The 15,305-nt window shown below is 41.3% G+C and overlaps 5 protein-coding genes across 7 annotated transcripts; 2 read left to right on the top strand and 3 right to left on the bottom strand.

Annotated features, from left to right (window-relative positions):
- Positions 1 to 883: 883 nt before the first annotated feature.
- On the top strand, positions 884 to 2,448 carry Rpt6 (26S proteasome regulatory subunit Rpt6). Its single transcript, XM_018013747.2, has 3 exons — positions 884 to 1,040; positions 1,099 to 1,243; positions 1,300 to 2,448. The coding sequence occupies exons 1-3, from the start codon at positions 1,023 to 1,025 to the stop codon at positions 2,352 to 2,354; spliced, it is 1,218 nt and encodes a 405-aa protein (XP_017869236.1). The 5' UTR covers positions 884 to 1,022; the 3' UTR covers positions 2,355 to 2,448.
- anox (acyl-CoA-binding domain-containing protein anorexia) lies at positions 2,381 to 3,279 on the bottom strand. The gene has a single exon (XM_018013748.2). The coding sequence runs from the start codon at positions 3,277 to 3,279 to the stop codon at positions 2,485 to 2,487; it is 795 nt and encodes a 264-aa protein (XP_017869237.1). The 3' UTR covers positions 2,381 to 2,484.
- Positions 3,280 to 3,309: 30 nt separating this feature from the next.
- Positions 3,310 to 4,015, bottom strand: SLIRP1 (SRA stem-loop interacting RNA binding protein 1). 2 transcript variants are annotated; one of them, XM_018013754.2, is made up of 2 exons: positions 3,857 to 4,015; positions 3,310 to 3,796 (listed from the first exon to the last, which is right to left on the bottom strand). In XM_018013754.2, the coding sequence occupies exon 2, from the start codon at positions 3,723 to 3,725 to the stop codon at positions 3,459 to 3,461; it is 267 nt and encodes an 88-aa protein (XP_017869243.1). In that variant the 5' UTR covers positions 3,726 to 3,796; positions 3,857 to 4,015; the 3' UTR covers positions 3,310 to 3,458. The 2 variants fall into 2 exon arrangements, with proteins under 2 accessions (XP_017869243.1, XP_089330148.1); XM_089474022.1 differs by having other exon boundaries at positions 3,310 to 3,810; positions 3,857 to 4,014.
- A 575-nt stretch (positions 4,016 to 4,590) lies between these two features.
- Dd (CTD nuclear envelope phosphatase 1-like protein dullard) lies at positions 4,591 to 9,008 on the bottom strand. Of its 2 annotated transcripts, none has more exons than XM_018013749.2 (4): positions 8,867 to 9,008; positions 6,624 to 6,881; positions 6,161 to 6,343; positions 4,591 to 6,061 (listed from the first exon to the last, which is right to left on the bottom strand). In XM_018013749.2, the coding sequence occupies exons 1-4, from the start codon at positions 8,963 to 8,965 to the stop codon at positions 5,870 to 5,872; spliced, it is 732 nt and encodes a 243-aa protein (XP_017869238.1). In that variant the 5' UTR covers positions 8,966 to 9,008; the 3' UTR covers positions 4,591 to 5,869. The 2 variants fall into 2 exon arrangements, with proteins under 2 accessions (XP_017869238.1, XP_017869239.1); XM_018013750.2 differs by having other exon boundaries at positions 6,624 to 6,872.
- A 1,041-nt stretch (positions 9,009 to 10,049) lies between these two features.
- Positions 10,050 to 15,244, top strand: LOC108617887 (uncharacterized). The gene is made up of 4 exons (XM_018013745.2): positions 10,050 to 11,473; positions 11,532 to 11,997; positions 12,442 to 13,562; positions 13,621 to 15,244. Exons 1-4 carry the CDS (start codon positions 10,964 to 10,966, stop codon positions 14,185 to 14,187), a joined length of 2,664 nt encoding a protein of 887 aa, XP_017869234.1. The 5' UTR covers positions 10,050 to 10,963; the 3' UTR covers positions 14,188 to 15,244.
- Positions 15,245 to 15,305: the final 61 nt, after the last annotated feature.

The following is a 15,305-nucleotide window of genomic DNA, read 5'->3' as shown; positions in this document are numbered from 1 at the left end:
TTTATTAGATATACAACCATCACATAAAAATCCGATTAATTTTGTATTGTATTCTTATACAATATTGCACGAATCATTTTATGTTGGATGTATGATTTAAATTATTGAAAATTTGTTCATTTCTAAGAACTTCAAATTTTCGATGGAACTATCTATAGTATCGGTGGTTCATTCCATCGATGGATAAATCTATCGAGGGGAACATCTATCGATGGCTTTGCAGCCCTAATGTCTAGCACTAACCAGAGAACACATAGACTAGACATCTAGAACAAATTTTTTCACCGACGAAAAAATGCGCTGAGGAGACTACACAACTTCGTATTTGCTCGGCTCAGTCTCTTGAGGCTCAAGCAGTATGTTCTCTGGTTAGTGTCTCTGGTCAGTGATATTGGCAACCCAGATCTAGCCAAAGTATCGCCAAAGTATCGATATTTTGTAGTATCGATGCGTTGAGAGAAAATATCGATATGTTGTCGTATCGATACTTTGAGAGCAAATATCGATAATAGGGATATATCGAGACCTTATTGTAAATATCAATAAATTGTAAATTATCTTTTATAATGCTTATCTATGCCTGATGTCAGAGTGGCCGCGATAAGCGATGCGATTCTATAAGCGATAATTATCACAGCAATCTGCAAAGCGATGGCATGTCAGAGTGAAAGAGAGAAATATTGCTTGAATTGCCAATAAGAATATATTTCACCTACTAACCAACTTTATTTAAGCTCAGCACGCAACGAAAACACACTTATCAGAAAAGCTTTATCATGCGACTTTATCATACTACTAGTACTGCTACTAAGAAAACCATATCGATGTTTTCCTAAAATTCTAAAATATCGATTATAACGATACTGATACGATATTTTTGCAGCACTAACAGTAAGGTAGACTTGCCGAGTCATAATCGTATTCACTTTGTTAATGCTGTAAGCAATTTGCAAGTTTTACACTTTAGCGAAGCTCGCATAAAATCGCTCGGTGGAAAACCAATTCACAACATAACTATCAAAATGACACTCACAAATCGGGTAAAAATTCGTAAACTATATTCCACAAGAAACAACAACAAAAAATAATGCATTTCAGGTGGATTTGGAGTCGGTCTACAATGTTGGCGTGGGCTTCCGTTCATATTATATTCAAAAAATTGAGGAACTGCAATTAATTGTGGCGGAGAAAAGTCAAAATCTACGCCGATTACAGGCACAACGTAATGAGCTTAATGCTAAAGGTATAAAAGACAAAATAAATTATAAAGCGTTATAATATAAAAAAGTAATTTTGTAGTCCGAATGCTGCGAGAGGAGTTGCAACTGTTGCAGGAACAAGGCAGCTATGTTGGTGAGGTTGTGAAGCCAATGGACAAGAAAAAGGTGCTTGTCAAGGTCCATCCCGAGGGTAAATTTGTTGTTGATTTGGACAAGAACATTGATATTAACGATGTAACACCAAATTGTCGCGTTGCACTGCGCAACGAAAGTTACACTCTGCACAAGATATTGCCCAACAAAGTGGATCCGTTGGTGTCCCTTATGATGGTCGAAAAAGTTCCCGATTCCACGTATGAAATGGTAGGCGGCTTAGACAAACAGATCAAGGAAATCAAGGAAGTAATCGAGCTGCCTGTCAAGCATCCCGAATTATTTGACGCCTTAGGTATTGCCCAGCCAAAGGGTGTGCTGCTCTATGGCCCGCCCGGCACTGGCAAAACGCTGCTCGCTCGCGCAGTAGCCCATCACACGGAATGCACATTCATACGCGTCTCTGGCTCCGAGCTGGTTCAAAAGTTCATTGGCGAGGGCTCACGTATGGTGCGTGAGCTCTTCGTCATGGCGCGCGAGCATGCGCCATCAATTATATTCATGGATGAAATTGATTCGATCGGCTCGTCGCGTATTGAATCTGGCTCTGGCGGCGACTCTGAGGTGCAGCGCACCATGTTGGAGCTGCTCAATCAGCTGGATGGTTTTGAGGCCACCAAGAACATCAAAGTCATCATGGCAACCAACCGTATTGATATACTCGACCCAGCACTACTTCGTCCTGGCCGCATTGATCGCAAAATTGAGTTCCCGCCACCAAACGAAGAAGCGCGTTTGGACATCTTGAAAATTCATTCGCGCAAAATGAACTTAACGCGCGGCATCAATCTACGGAAAATTGCTGAACTGATGCCTGGCGCATCAGGTGCCGAAGTCAAAGGTGTCTGTACCGAGGCTGGAATGTACGCACTGCGCGAGCGTCGTGTGCATGTCACCCAGGAAGATTTCGAAATGGCCGTCGCCAAGGTAATGCAAAAGGACTCTGAGAAGAACATGTCCATCAAGAAGCTGTGGAAGTAAACCTTAACTATGAATATAAAAACGAGTTTCATTGAACAACTACGATTCTAATTTAATTTCTCACAATATAATTTTAATTAAAGTAAAACAGAAATATGTATTTTTTGTTATATGCACTTTTGTAATGAATTTAATAGCTCCTTTTGTTGCGCAGCTGCAGCTCCGTTTTTAGTATGCTGCAAATCTCTACATTATCGGCCACATCGATGCACGTCTGGCCATCGACATCGCGCAGCTCCATATTCGCATTCAACGATAGCAAATAGCGCAGGGCCTCCACATGGCCACAGCTGGCGGCATAATGCAATGGCGTCTGTTGCTCAGCATCGCGCTGATCGACGTCGGCGCCTTGCTTGATCAGAAACTCAATGATCTCAATGGCATTGCGATCGGTTGCCCAGTGCAGCAAGGCCATGCCTTGCTCGTCCAATTCAATTAGATCCGCAGGCTTCAGTTGCTCACGCAACCGCTCCAAGTTCTTCTCCTTGACATGGTCAAATAACGTCTTCAGCTGCTCCGGCTTGTTGGTCTCTTCTATTGGCACTGATTCAATAGAGTGCACCACCCAACCGGTCCGACCACTTGCGGTGCCACCAATGATCTGATTGTTATCCAACCAACTGGGCTCCAGTTTGTGTACTTTATCAACATACGCACGCTGCGCATCGGCGCTGCTCATGTCGCCTAGTTCGTGCCATGCTTGCCACTTGCTGCGCGCTTTCATTTGCAGCATTGACGGGCGAGGCCCGTGACACGCCCCACTCGTTGCCTGCTTGTATAATGCATAGAATTCAAGCAAATCTCTGGCTTCGTAGACATTCGCTTTGTGCATTACATGTTCGGTTGCCACTGAGAAAAGCTTGTCATGTTCCTTTCCCTGTTGGTGTTCTTCCTCATCGTCAATTTCTAAGTCACTATCGTACATACTTAACTAAATGCAAGTGGAAATAACAAATGAATCAAACTAAAACTGTTTTACTTTTCAGTGAAAGGGCGCGCGCGTGTATGTGGGTGTATCTGTTCGCTTGTGTGTGAGTGTTCGTGTATGTGTATGTATGAGTGTGTGTGTGTACGTATGTGTTGGATTTAAAATTTATATTGAATTTATGACTTTTGTATGTTCAAATAATTGCCCTCCAATATGTGTTTTTGTTCGTTTTCGATTTTCTCGAGCGCCTGCAAACTGTTGAAGCTCACAAAGCCGTAGCCCTTGGAGCATCCGGTTTTTTTATCAAAAATCACGTTGGCGTTTAGAACACGTCCGAACTCTTTGAAATAGCCGCGTAACTCCTGGTGGCCCACCGTCCAGGGTAAATTGCCCACAAAAATGCGGTGAACTGATTTTCCAACTTTTGCCACTGCGGTTGCCATGTGTACGTACAATTTCTCGCTGTTCTCTCTCACTCCCGATTTTCCTCTCTATCTCTTTCTTTCTATAAGACCTGCAAATGTAATACTGGAAATTAGTTAAATATTTTAGCTCGGCAATCCGCCTGCCCCACCTGCTTGGCCACAGACGTTGCGTAAAGTTTATCTACGTTTCTATGTATGTGTGGCCACTGTGCTAGGCATTAGCGAACGAGCTAGTCGGTGTTTTTCACTAATGAAAATAACCTCAAAGTAGGAATGGTACTATTGCTCTAAATGATTTGTTATCGATATTAACTCGATTGTTCGATTTGCTTGAATGCGCAAAAGCTAAATTAAGACACTAACTAAATACACTAAATATTATTTAGCTAGTGGTTGAATTGGCTTAAAATGTTATTTTGTGCGAATTTGTGCGTCATATAACTTTCTGCATAACCGGCAGCTTGGTTTTGTTATGTATTTGCACACTATGTTCAAATTGCCGAAGAAAAACTCGGCTCTCGATTTGATCAAAAATTTAAAAACGCCATTTGATTTGTATGTCTGGTTTGTTATTTTGTTTTGTGTTCCCTTTTCTTTTTATTCACGATTTTATATATATATATATATATATATATATATATATATATATATATATATATATATATATATAAATATTTTTTTTTTAACAAATTTGTTTAAAGATACAAACTACTTATAATTAACAACATCGCATACATATTTTATTTAATAAATAAACAATCAATTTTCGTACATTTACAATACAATGCAATACAAAACAAAATACAATTGGCGCAATTAATGCATGTTTTGCCGATCAATAAACTGCTATGGAAGCGATTTGTTTCATTCTTGTCTGTGTATGTTTTTTTTTTTTTTTTTTTTTTTACTTTATATTACTTAATGCACTGAGAACAGTTTATTATGACGTTTAAGATAAAGTTTGCTACGATTTGTCATTTGATTTTCTTTACCTATTTTATCAATATTATTATTAATGGTATTCAATTTATGTGCTGTAAATTAGCGATTTGGCGAAGCCCTCCTCCAAAATTTTATGTTCATTTATTATAGTATCGGTGTAACGATGAATCTACTGAACCAACAATTTGGTATGCCCTAAAAGACAATGTTCATGATTTTCTTTTAGAGTTTAATAGTTAATCATTGTCTTATTCAAATTTAAATATTAAATGCCTGTTTTGCAGGCATATCCTAAGATTAAACAATAAGCCTTCACTTTCAAAACTTAAAAAGTTCATTTATACTCGATTCATTCAAAATTAGTTTTTCATTTGCTTACAAATGGAAAATCATAGTTTTTAAAAGTTACTCGCCTGATTTGTACAAAACCCATACAAAAATGTTTATCAATTAGTATTATTTTATATTATATACGGATGTATGTATATATGTTATGTATATAGATTATGTTCATATGAAAGTAAGGATTTTTTCTCTGATTTACAGATTTCAATTGCATTCAAACTATTTTTAAAGGTATACTTTAAGAGTTTTTTTGTAAATATAGAAAACAGTTTTCATTTTATAATTTTGATAATATAACTACAACAAACTATATCTAACATAAATATATATGTAATGCTTTTATTATTATACATATAAACGTGTGTTATAGTTGTCTTAGTTTAGTTAGCATGATATATATGTGTATATACATATATATCTATATATATGATATTGTATTTTTATTTTATTTTATTTTATTTTTATTTTTTTTTTTTATTTTAAACTCTTCTTTTGACATACTGCGTTAAGAGCCGTCTCATTTGTACAAATAACGAAATAATTTCATATTTATGTTCTAGCGCAAAAATATAGCACTAATATTGATAAAAAAAAAATTAGATGTATAAAAAAATAACAACAAAATTTATCATAACTGAAGTGTTATAGAAAACAAAAATTCTCTATTACAATCATCTTGTCTACCATTACTGAAAAAATTCGTTAATGTGTCACAGCACCACCATTAATTATTATTCTTGTGTTTGCTTCTTGTTTTTTTTTTTTTTTTTTTGTTGGATTGTTGCTACATGTTAATAAAATTTTTGTAAGGTTGAATTGCATTTGTTATTAGAAGGTTTCGAACGCATAAACTATGATTGTTGGCAGCCCACCTGCTACCAAAGACGATGCAAATGAAGATTCCGTGACAATACCGAGCGGACATCGTTGGTGAATCGCAGTGCGTCGAGCATTGGAAGCAAGGAAAGAAGTGCTGTATCCATTGGATCGGAGAACCAACTCTTAATTGGTATTGCATTATTTGGAAAACATCGATATGCGCCAGGTGAATTGTCTATTATAAATATCTGCAATAGTAAGCAAATACATATTCATTAAATATGCTACATAAACACAGAAATAATCATGGTGAGCTGTTTTCAAAATACAAATAGCGTTCAGCTAACCCTATTCAAGTCACTGCATATTGATGACAAGTCTTTGGTATAGGACCCATAGTCGGGCGTGCAGTGTTGTCTATAGTAGCGACGTCGCAGTATATTGCGACCATTGTCAAGTTTGTCCGCTACGGCTGCTCCATATATCTCCATGCTGGCGGTGAATACAACTAGATCGTACCACTGTGACACCTGTAATGAATGAACGATACCCATACGTTAGGCTTCGACACTGACTTGGCTTGAAACGTAAATAATTTAAATATAATCACTTGGATGGATTATGAACAAACAGTGGTTAATCAATCATTATCTGTACCTATATACATATATACAATCCAATACCTCAATATGAATATCAATGATTTCAGTAGCACGTCTTTACAGTGAATTAGGTTTACCTACAACTAGATTTCAGACCTAATGCAAATATACGAAATTATGACTAAATTTAACTTGCAAGACTACTCACCACATCCAAAAAGTAATCGACATGCGGTCGCTTGTGCACAAAAAACCGCACAGGATGCCTCTCGATGGTCACTTTAACGGTAAAGTCATGCGGCGTGCCAGGCTTAACGGTATTCCGGGGCATAGCATTGTGATGTGAGTGTATAAGTGTCTCATCCAGATCCAGGACCAAGGTCTTTCGCTGCACCAAGCTGAGTCGATGTCGCGATACGGGCGACAGAGGGAACTGTTCGTATTTAACTGGCTGATACTGGATAAACTAAGAGAGTTAATTTATACATTCAAATATTGTATATTCACAAATGGTTTGTTATTGTTTTTATACCCTGAACCCATTGAAAATGGGAAATCAGGGTATAATGGTTTTGTTGAAATGTATGTAACAGACAGAAGGAGCCGTGGCAGACCCCACAAAGTATATATATTTTTTATCAGGACGACGAGCTGAGTCGATTTGGCCCTATACGTCTGCCTGTCCGTCTGTCCGTATGTATGAACGCGTCGATTTCAGAAGATATAAAAGCTAGAGACTTCAATTTTTTTTTTAAATGTCCGTATATACAGCGCGGATATCGGGTTTATCACCCGTTATTTTTTATCGATAAAACCCTTATCGAAAATTATTTATAAAATTATATCTCCTACACCCTTAAAGCTAGAGTCTCCAAATTTTAAATGTATGTATAGCCCCCACCACTATATCCACCCCCTCACCTACATATTTGTAAAAGACGTATTTCAAATACTAGAGACTTGTGCTTTGGCAAGTACATGCATATCTATGCTTTAATCATAATCTAAAAGTTTCATGAAGATCGTATTTCCACAAGAAAAGTTATTAAACAATTAAGTTCTCAAGTAAGCGCACACTACAGTTGATGCGTGTTTAGGCGTGGGTGCTTGTGTGCGACACTCAAGGGACCGTCGATTTTACGTCGCTATACCCGGAGGACGCTTTAACCAGAAAAAATAAAAAAAAATTTGTTTTTTTTTTTCATTTTTTTTACGGTTGCCATGTTCGTAATAGATTTTAGTATAAAACAAAAAATTAAATTTTTAATCAAAACAACCATTTTTTATAAACTTCTTTCAATAACATGGTTTAGAAACATTTTTGTGATGTCGGCATTGTACTTTGTCTCTCTCTCTCTCTCTCTCTCTCTCTCTCTCTCTCTCTCTCTCTCTCTCTCTCTCTCTCTCTCTGTCTTAGCAGCATTTGTGACGTTGCTACGCACACAAGTAAGGGTACTGATCACTGATCAATACATGCATGTATAAATTTCTAACAGAGTCTTTTTATGCTGAAATTTGATGTCATTATTTCGTGATTTTTTTTTTATCACGTCGTAATAACCGATGATTGACTCAAAAATATGAAAAAATCGTCGGCATAAGCGGATTGTCGTTAAAAGCGGAGACGTACTACGCGGAGGCTCTTTCATATAAGTTTGTATGGAGACCAACCAAGACATCGAATTTTCGTCGACATAACCGGTTGGACGCTTTAAGCGGAGTCGTTATAACCGGATTCTACTGTACATATATGTATATATGTATATACAAATGTAAGCAGAAAGACGCGAAAAATTATTGAAATAACTATTGCTCGAAGGGTTCAGAGGATCTCGTAGTCGAGCAGTCCCGACTAGAGCTTTCTTACTTCCTTTTAATATTTTCTTTCATTTATATTATTTGCGCACATCTTAGAGGAACGGAACACAAAATAAAGACGTGTAAATATGAAGCGTCATGCTGCCGCAGCACTAAATGATCATAAAGAGAGTGGAGCAGAGAGAGGTAGACTTGGAAAAAGATCTATGTATAAATACATATGCATGTGAGCGCACATGTATGTGTAAAAGAGAGGTATATGTAAGTGTCCGACATGAAAAGATATGATCGACTTGCAGCTCAACGATAACACATTTTAATAAAGGATTATACACGGATCTCAGTCAAATGAATGAATAAATTAACTCCACTGTAGACGGAAGCTAGGTAGAAAGGAGCGAGGTGTACCGATTGCTTATCGCAGCCTTGACCAGTGGGTGTATCAGTGTGATAACACAATCCCGCAAAAAAAAAAATAATAATAGCTGTAATTATTGGGCTATTAGGAATATGGGGTGCGTGCTTTATAAATAAATCACTTGCTTGGAACTCATTCGGTTTTATAATTGCAGCTTGCAACTTGTTTTATTTTTATTTATTTATTTATTTTTTATTTTTTTTTGTGGTACTTACAGCGCGCACTTGGCGATTGAACATGAAACAAATACATGTCCACACCTTTGATAGCAGCAGCAATAGCGCATGGAATTTCATTTGCACCAACGAAATCATTGGTAAGAAGTTGTCTTCTTACCAAAATGTACAATGGCTCCCAGGTAACTTGCTGTCGAGTTGTCAACGAAACTTTTTTATTTTTTATATTTTCTTGTAGCTTAACCTAGCGTTGGGTTAGCATAACATAAAGGTCCCGCACAAAAAAAAAAAAATTAAAGAGGGAAAAGCTTCCAACAATCACGTAAAAAAGAAAAGAAAAGCAAAGAAAAACAAAAACAAAAACAACGCGCCGGCTGTTAAGCCACTAAGTTGATATTACTTTTGTGCTTTTGATAACGCGCTTAAATTGTGTTTGTTTGCATTTGTGTTGCGTGTTGTACTTTGCTGTATCGTTATCGGTATCGATATCACAATTATTGCTTCTTGGACACCTTGTCACTCACATACACAAGCGTGCAATTGGCAAGAGGCGCGTAGGGAACAAAATCAATATTTAACACAAGCGTGCTGCCGGGGCTTGTGAAAGGACATAAACTATCCTATTATTGTTTATAATTGTTAGCAGCATGTATATGCACACGCGCACACACACAAAAATAACGTCGTCGCACTTTGCTTATATTCCACTATTTACACCGTCGTTGATTGCTCTACATGTTTCACCACCTCTCTCATTTTCACTGCCGTTGCTGATAGGTCTTCTATTGCTGTCAATATTTTTGTTGCTTTGTGTCTTGCCGTTTCTGGCGCTGTTGGCAAATTTCGGTATTATGTTCCTCTTATATTCATTTAGCCAAATAATGCGCCAAAGGAAAATTCACAAAATGCACAAAAAATATTACAATTTTTGTATATATTAATATGTATGGCGCGGCAAACTATAATTGCACATATTGAATAATCTGATTCTTGCTTTTTGTTTAATGTATCGTTCACGTATACATGTCAATACACACACTCACACACACACACACACACACTCCCTTAATCAATTTGGCCAAAAGCCAATCTAAAAAATAAATTGTGAAAATAAAAGAGATTTTCGACGTGAGCGTGGTGTTGCTATCGGTCGTATATCGATATATGCGATGTTGCTTATATTTGCCGGTTAGCAATAATATCGGCTAAGAAATCGCAATAAACGGTCATAAATGAATACTAATAACTATTAATAAAAGAAATGTTAAAAAAGAGTTTGTTGCCAATACATTATAATTAATTTTCACCATTTAATTCAATACACAAATATGTATACATAAATATATATTTTGTTATTAAAGCTGTCGTATATTTAATGATCGCCATGTTGGTTTACGACCATCATGCAAGGTTCGGATAATTTTATATTTGTTTCTTAAAGAATTGTACTCTATGAAAATGATGCAATTATTAATAATATAAAATGCGTTAATACAATGATGAGCATTAATAACTAGAAAACGAGAAGCTTTTGACCACGCGGCATCATGCATAGTCTGAGCGTGTAGCACAATTAAACATATCGATAGTCTTAAATCGACCGGCCGCTTTTATCGTTTAAAGCGTCGTTGACGTTCTTTACAATTCGCAAAAGTGGAAAGAAAAAGAAAAATTATGTAGACTTTTTGGCAAAAGTATAATCATTGTTAAAGTTTTGCAAAAACTAAATTTTAGGCTATTTAGTTCCGAGTTTTTCTTGTTGCGTGTACTTAGCAAAACGAATAAACATTTCTATTTCCACTACATATATATATATATTTATATATGTATATTTACACATATATATAAATATATGCATATGTATATATGCGTTTGTGCATTTGTGTGAGTGTTTTAATGCGGCGAATGCGAATGTGAAGAAAGCCGCACTCTGCAAACCCGAGGCGTAGACTTTTTTGTTGCTGTTGCTTAAGAGAGTCAGCCACACTCCACATCGACGCGAAAGTGCGAGCGGGAACTGTGTTAGCGGGGTTATTGAGTTGAATTTTTTTCACAACCCGTTTTATAATAACCGCTAAAATTGTGGAAAAACAAGAGAAAACTCCTAAGCGGAAGAAGAAAGCTGCAGCCAGTAAAATGTCTGCAGTTTATTCTCCGCAACCGCCGCCGTCGCAGCAGCAGCCACCAGCGCAGCATCCGCCGGGATCTGTGCAGTTGCCGCCGCCGCAGGCAGCGCCACAGCAACAGCAGCAATCACAGCAACAGCAGCAGCAACAACAACAACAGCCGCCTGGCAGTGGACAAGGGCCGCCAGGTGGCGTAGGAGTTGGGCCCATGGGTCCAATGCAGCAACGCGTTGGCCCTGGGTCCGTTGGCAATCCCGTTGGCGGTGTCGGTGTTGGCGTCATGATGGGCACACCACCCAATCCGAATGCACAACGTGGCGGCGTGCCCAGTCAGCAAGTCAACTCGGCCCAAATACAGAAGATACTCGACGATAATTGCGGACTCATCCAGGCCATACAGGACTTTCAAAACATGGGGAAGTCGCAGGAGTGCATGAGCTACCATGTGGCTCTGCACAGAAATCTGGTGTACTTAGCCCAGCTAGCTGATCCCCAAATGAACATTGCCCAAATTCTGCCTGTACGTGCAACGTAACTAACTGATTCATAAGCTAGATATAATGTCTGATTTTCCACAGCCACCGCATCTGCTGCAAACGCAGGCTATGCAACAGGGCAATCAGCCGCCAGCGCCTCATGGCATGGCGGGTGTGGGTGTGCCACCGCCGGGACAGCAGCAGCAGGTGCAAGGGCAGCAGGGCGCACCGGGACCCCCGCCGCCGGGCAGTGTGATCCAGTCACAGATGATGCAGCATGCCGCAGAGGCTGGCGTTGGCCCCGTACAAATGCCGCCCTATCCAGGCCAACAGCCACAGCCAACGCATCCGGGTATGCCACCCAACGCCCAACAGCAATCTCAGCAACAACAACAGCAACAGCAGCAGCAACAACAACAGCAACAACAGCAGCAGCAGCAGCAACAAGCTGGACAAGTTCAGCAGACACCACAAGTCAGCCAGGCTGGCGCACCCCAGCCACAGACTGCCTATCGGAACGTCCAAGCCGGCGCTGGCCAGGCGCAGGTCGCGGTCAATGCGGCGCCCAGTAAGTGTAAAGTAGCGTGCAATCAAGCCACAAAAACACGAACAAAACAACCGTCTGTCCGCTATCTGAACGAAGTGGCCAAGTGGAGGTGGATTTTAAATGCTATTTGAAATTAGCTGGTATTGATATGTGTAATTTGTAGAATCTCACCCATCATTATAATGTAATTTTTATATTCCTTGACTAAATGTTATCACGAGATATTTTTCTGCTTACATTTCCTATATGTATATCCGTTATAATTAAGAAAGTTTGATCTAGGATAATTTAATATTCTCAAAATGGCTTAAGTCTAATCACACGAATTCTTTCTGCTTTCCTTTCTTACAACAAATGATGGACTTAAATACAGATCCTAGCTAATTGGGTTGAGCCACTCAATGGTTCTTAAACTGTATTTTTTCGGCATTTCTGACCTTTGTTTTTTGACATTTGTTTTTCCAGACCAGCAACAGCAGCAGCAGAGGCCTAACAATGGTCCACTGCCGCCTGGCCAGAATCAGGCCCCGCCGCCACAACAGCAGCAACAGCCGCCCAACCAGCAGCAGCAGCCGCAACAGGGACCGGGCTTAGTGCCGCCACCGCAAGCGCAGTATCGGGTCAGCTATCAACAGCAACAGCAGCAGCAGCAGCATGGTCACTATCCGGGCTATCCGCCGCAGTCGCAGCCGCAGTACCAGCCACAGAATGCGTATCCATACGGACCCCCCGGCCAGGGCTATGGGCCACCGCCTCCGCCGCCAAATGCTCAGGCTGCGTATCATCATGCGGGCATGCCGCCAACATCGACGGCAAGCGGTGCACAGGGCGTGGTACACGCCTATCAGCCGAATCCGAACGCTGGCGGTGTTACGGCTGGTGGTCAGCAACAGCAAGCACCGCCGCCGGGTGCATATCCGCCACCCCCACCAGGTCAGCAAGTGACGCCAGGGCAGCAACCACCACCGCCACCAGCACAGATGTATGGACCACCGCCGACGGCTGGCGGACAGGCGGGACCTCCAGGGCCACCCGGCCCGCCGCAAAGTGTGCTGCCCAGTCAGTATGGGCCACCGCCACCGCAGAACGCTGGCGCTGTGGCGCCCGGGCCGCCTCCTATGGGCTACGCGGGCTATCCACCCAATCAGTATGGGCAGACGGGTACGCCCGGCGCACCGCCTGGTAACTATGGACCACCACCCACTAGCCAAGCACAGTCTCCGTATCAGGCATACCAGCAGGCTACAGGCGCGCCTCCCGGCAGTTATCCCGGTCAGCCGGTGCCTGGTCCACCGAGCGCCCAGCAGGTCAGCGTTGCGGGCACAAATGCTGGACCGCCACCGCCTCCTGCCAGCTACAGCACGGCGCCCAGCCAGACGCCTCCGCCGCCACAGCAGCAACAGTCGGCACCCAATCAGCAGCAACAGCAGCAGGCGGGCAATCCCAATGGCCCCAATACACCGCAGTCGACGCCGCCGCCGCCGCCTAGCTCAGTAGCTGGCGTGCCGCCCAACCAGCAAGCACCTGGCGCGGGCGCTGCCCAGCAGCAGCCTCAATACGCTCCGCAGCAGCAGCAGCAACAGCAGGTACGTTTGAATGACAATAGCAAGAGAAGACTAGAAGGCGCTAATCTGTCTATTTCAGCCGCTACAGCAACAGGGGCAATCTGGTCAGCAGCTGAGCGCTGTGGTTTCTGGTGTTTCGCCACTGCCTACGCAGCAGCAGTCAACTTACTCAACGCCACCCACTAGTGTGGCTGGCTATGGGGCACCGCAGCAGCAACAACAACAGCAACAACAACAGCAGCAGCAACAACAACAGCAACAGCAGCAACCACAGGGTGGTCCGCCACCACAACAGAGCGGTCCGCCGCCTGGGGGCCCACCAAACTCGAGTGCGCCACCTCAGCCGAATGGGGCAACGCCGCCAATGGCACCAAATCAATATCAACCAGCGCCTGGCTCACAGCCGTATGGCGCGCCACCGCCGCCTCCACAGGGCTATGGACCGCCGCCACCTGGCAGCGCTTATCCGGGCCATGGCTACCATCAGACGCCGCAGGCAGGTGGCTATGCGCAGTATCCGCCGTCGCAGGGTTACCAGGGTTACAGGCCAGCTCCGGCTGGTGCCCAGATGCCGCCCCCAGGCGCACCACAGGGTCCGCCACCAGCGGGTGCCTATGGTTACTATGGAAGTCAGCCACCACAGTGAGTTAGCCACACTCAATGGTACCAACCATTTTTCGATTGGCAGCAAGATGAATAACAAAGGATGACAAGACCAGAAATACGCGCCAAGCAATGTTCCTTCTCGCTTTATTGCTAGACTCTCCCTGTCTCTCACTCTCTTTCTCTTTCTGTCTCCCTCTGAACCTCTGATGTTCTACAGATATCTCATCGAATGGTACTTGTCTCCTGCTTTTGCGTTAGTTAAATGCGCACGTGCGTGCGGCAGGAATTCTAAAGCATAACGAAAACACTTCTAAACATACATAGGATTACATTACTTTGTACTTGTAGCAATTGTAATAGAGCCAAGCGTCGAGACGCGTCCATTAGGCATATAACTCTACTACATACATACATATATTTAATTTATACAATTGTCAACTACACCTACATCTATACGATTTAATTACCCTTTTTGTTTTTATAGCGTGTTTGCTCCTTACTATATAAATTTTTTTTTATACTCTTGAAATACTATCTATATTTTGTGTGCGTGTCTGTGTAAGTGTGTGTAAGTGATTGACTGAGTGGTTTAACGTTTCGTCATTTATCTGATTGTAAAATGTAGGGCGCGTCACACAACTAAGTAGATTTTTAATACAATTTTACAATATATAATCAATTTACATTCAGCAAATGACAGAAGTATGAGAATAACCATGATTTAAGTAGTATTTAATGATCAAATATTCCATTAACGACAACAAAAACAAAAACAAAAAATTAAAATCGGACAACGCAGCAAAGCTTTATGTGTGTATGAGTGAGTACGGCTGCTACTGCTAGTGTTGTTGCCGCTGCTGCTGCTGCTGTCTTGCTCAGGCGCATTGTGGCCCACGCACTTTACTCTAGTTGTAATTGTAAGCCGACAAACGATATATGATATATATTACATATATCGTCAACGATAGCATTTACATCATTTGAAATTGTATTTAGGAAACTTCAAATACTAACAGCTAACAAAAACAATTATTTAAAGATACATATAATTGAAGAACAAAGCAAAATGCATTCAATAAAAGCAACGAGCTGTCAAATTTGCATTTTCTTAAGCTGGGGGAAAACTAATGTGAACATAAATATACACATACACACACA

Source organism: Drosophila arizonae, chromosome X (assembly GCF_054131065.1).
Source record: "Drosophila arizonae isolate 15081-1271.41 chromosome X, UAZ_ARI_1.0, whole genome shotgun sequence".
NCBI lineage: Eukaryota > Metazoa > Arthropoda > Insecta > Diptera > Drosophilidae > Drosophila > Drosophila arizonae.
Note: the sequence above shows the minus strand (reverse complement) of the source record. Positions and strands in the feature narration are given on the sequence as shown.

Bases quoted from the DNA above. Each gene is read 5' to 3' on its own strand.
- LOC108617887 (XM_018013745.2), top strand. From the start codon at position 10,964: ATGTCTGCAGTTTATTCTCCGCAACCGCCGCCGTCGCAGCAGCAGCCA. The intron at 11,474-11,531 runs GTACGTGCAACG...GATTTTCCACAG, and splicing joins ACATTGCCCAAATTCTGCCT to CCACCGCATCTGCTGCAAAC. The intron at 13,563-13,620 runs GTACGTTTGAAT...TGTCTATTTCAG, and splicing joins AGCAGCAGCAGCAACAGCAG to CCGCTACAGCAACAGGGGCA.
- Rpt6 (XM_018013747.2), top strand. The intron at 1,244-1,299 runs GTATAAAAGACA...GTAATTTTGTAG, and splicing joins TAATGAGCTTAATGCTAAAG to TCCGAATGCTGCGAGAGGAG.
- Dd (XM_018013749.2), bottom strand. From the start codon at position 8,965: ATGATTTCGTTGGTGCAAATGAAATTCCATGCGCTATTGCTGCTGCTA. The intron at 6,882-8,866 runs GTAAGTACCACA...TAACTCTCTTAG, and splicing joins TCAATCGCCAAGTGCGCGCT to TTTATCCAGTATCAGCCAGT. The intron at 6,344-6,623 runs GTGAGTAGTCTT...CATTCATTACAG, and splicing joins TCGATTACTTTTTGGATGTG to GTGTCACAGTGGTACGATCT.
- anox (XM_018013748.2), bottom strand. From the start codon at position 3,279: ATGTACGATAGTGACTTAGAAATTGACGATGAGGAAGAACACCAACAG.
- SLIRP1 (XM_018013754.2), bottom strand. From the start codon at position 3,725: ATGGCAACCGCAGTGGCAAAAGTTGGAAAATCAGTTCACCGCATTTTT.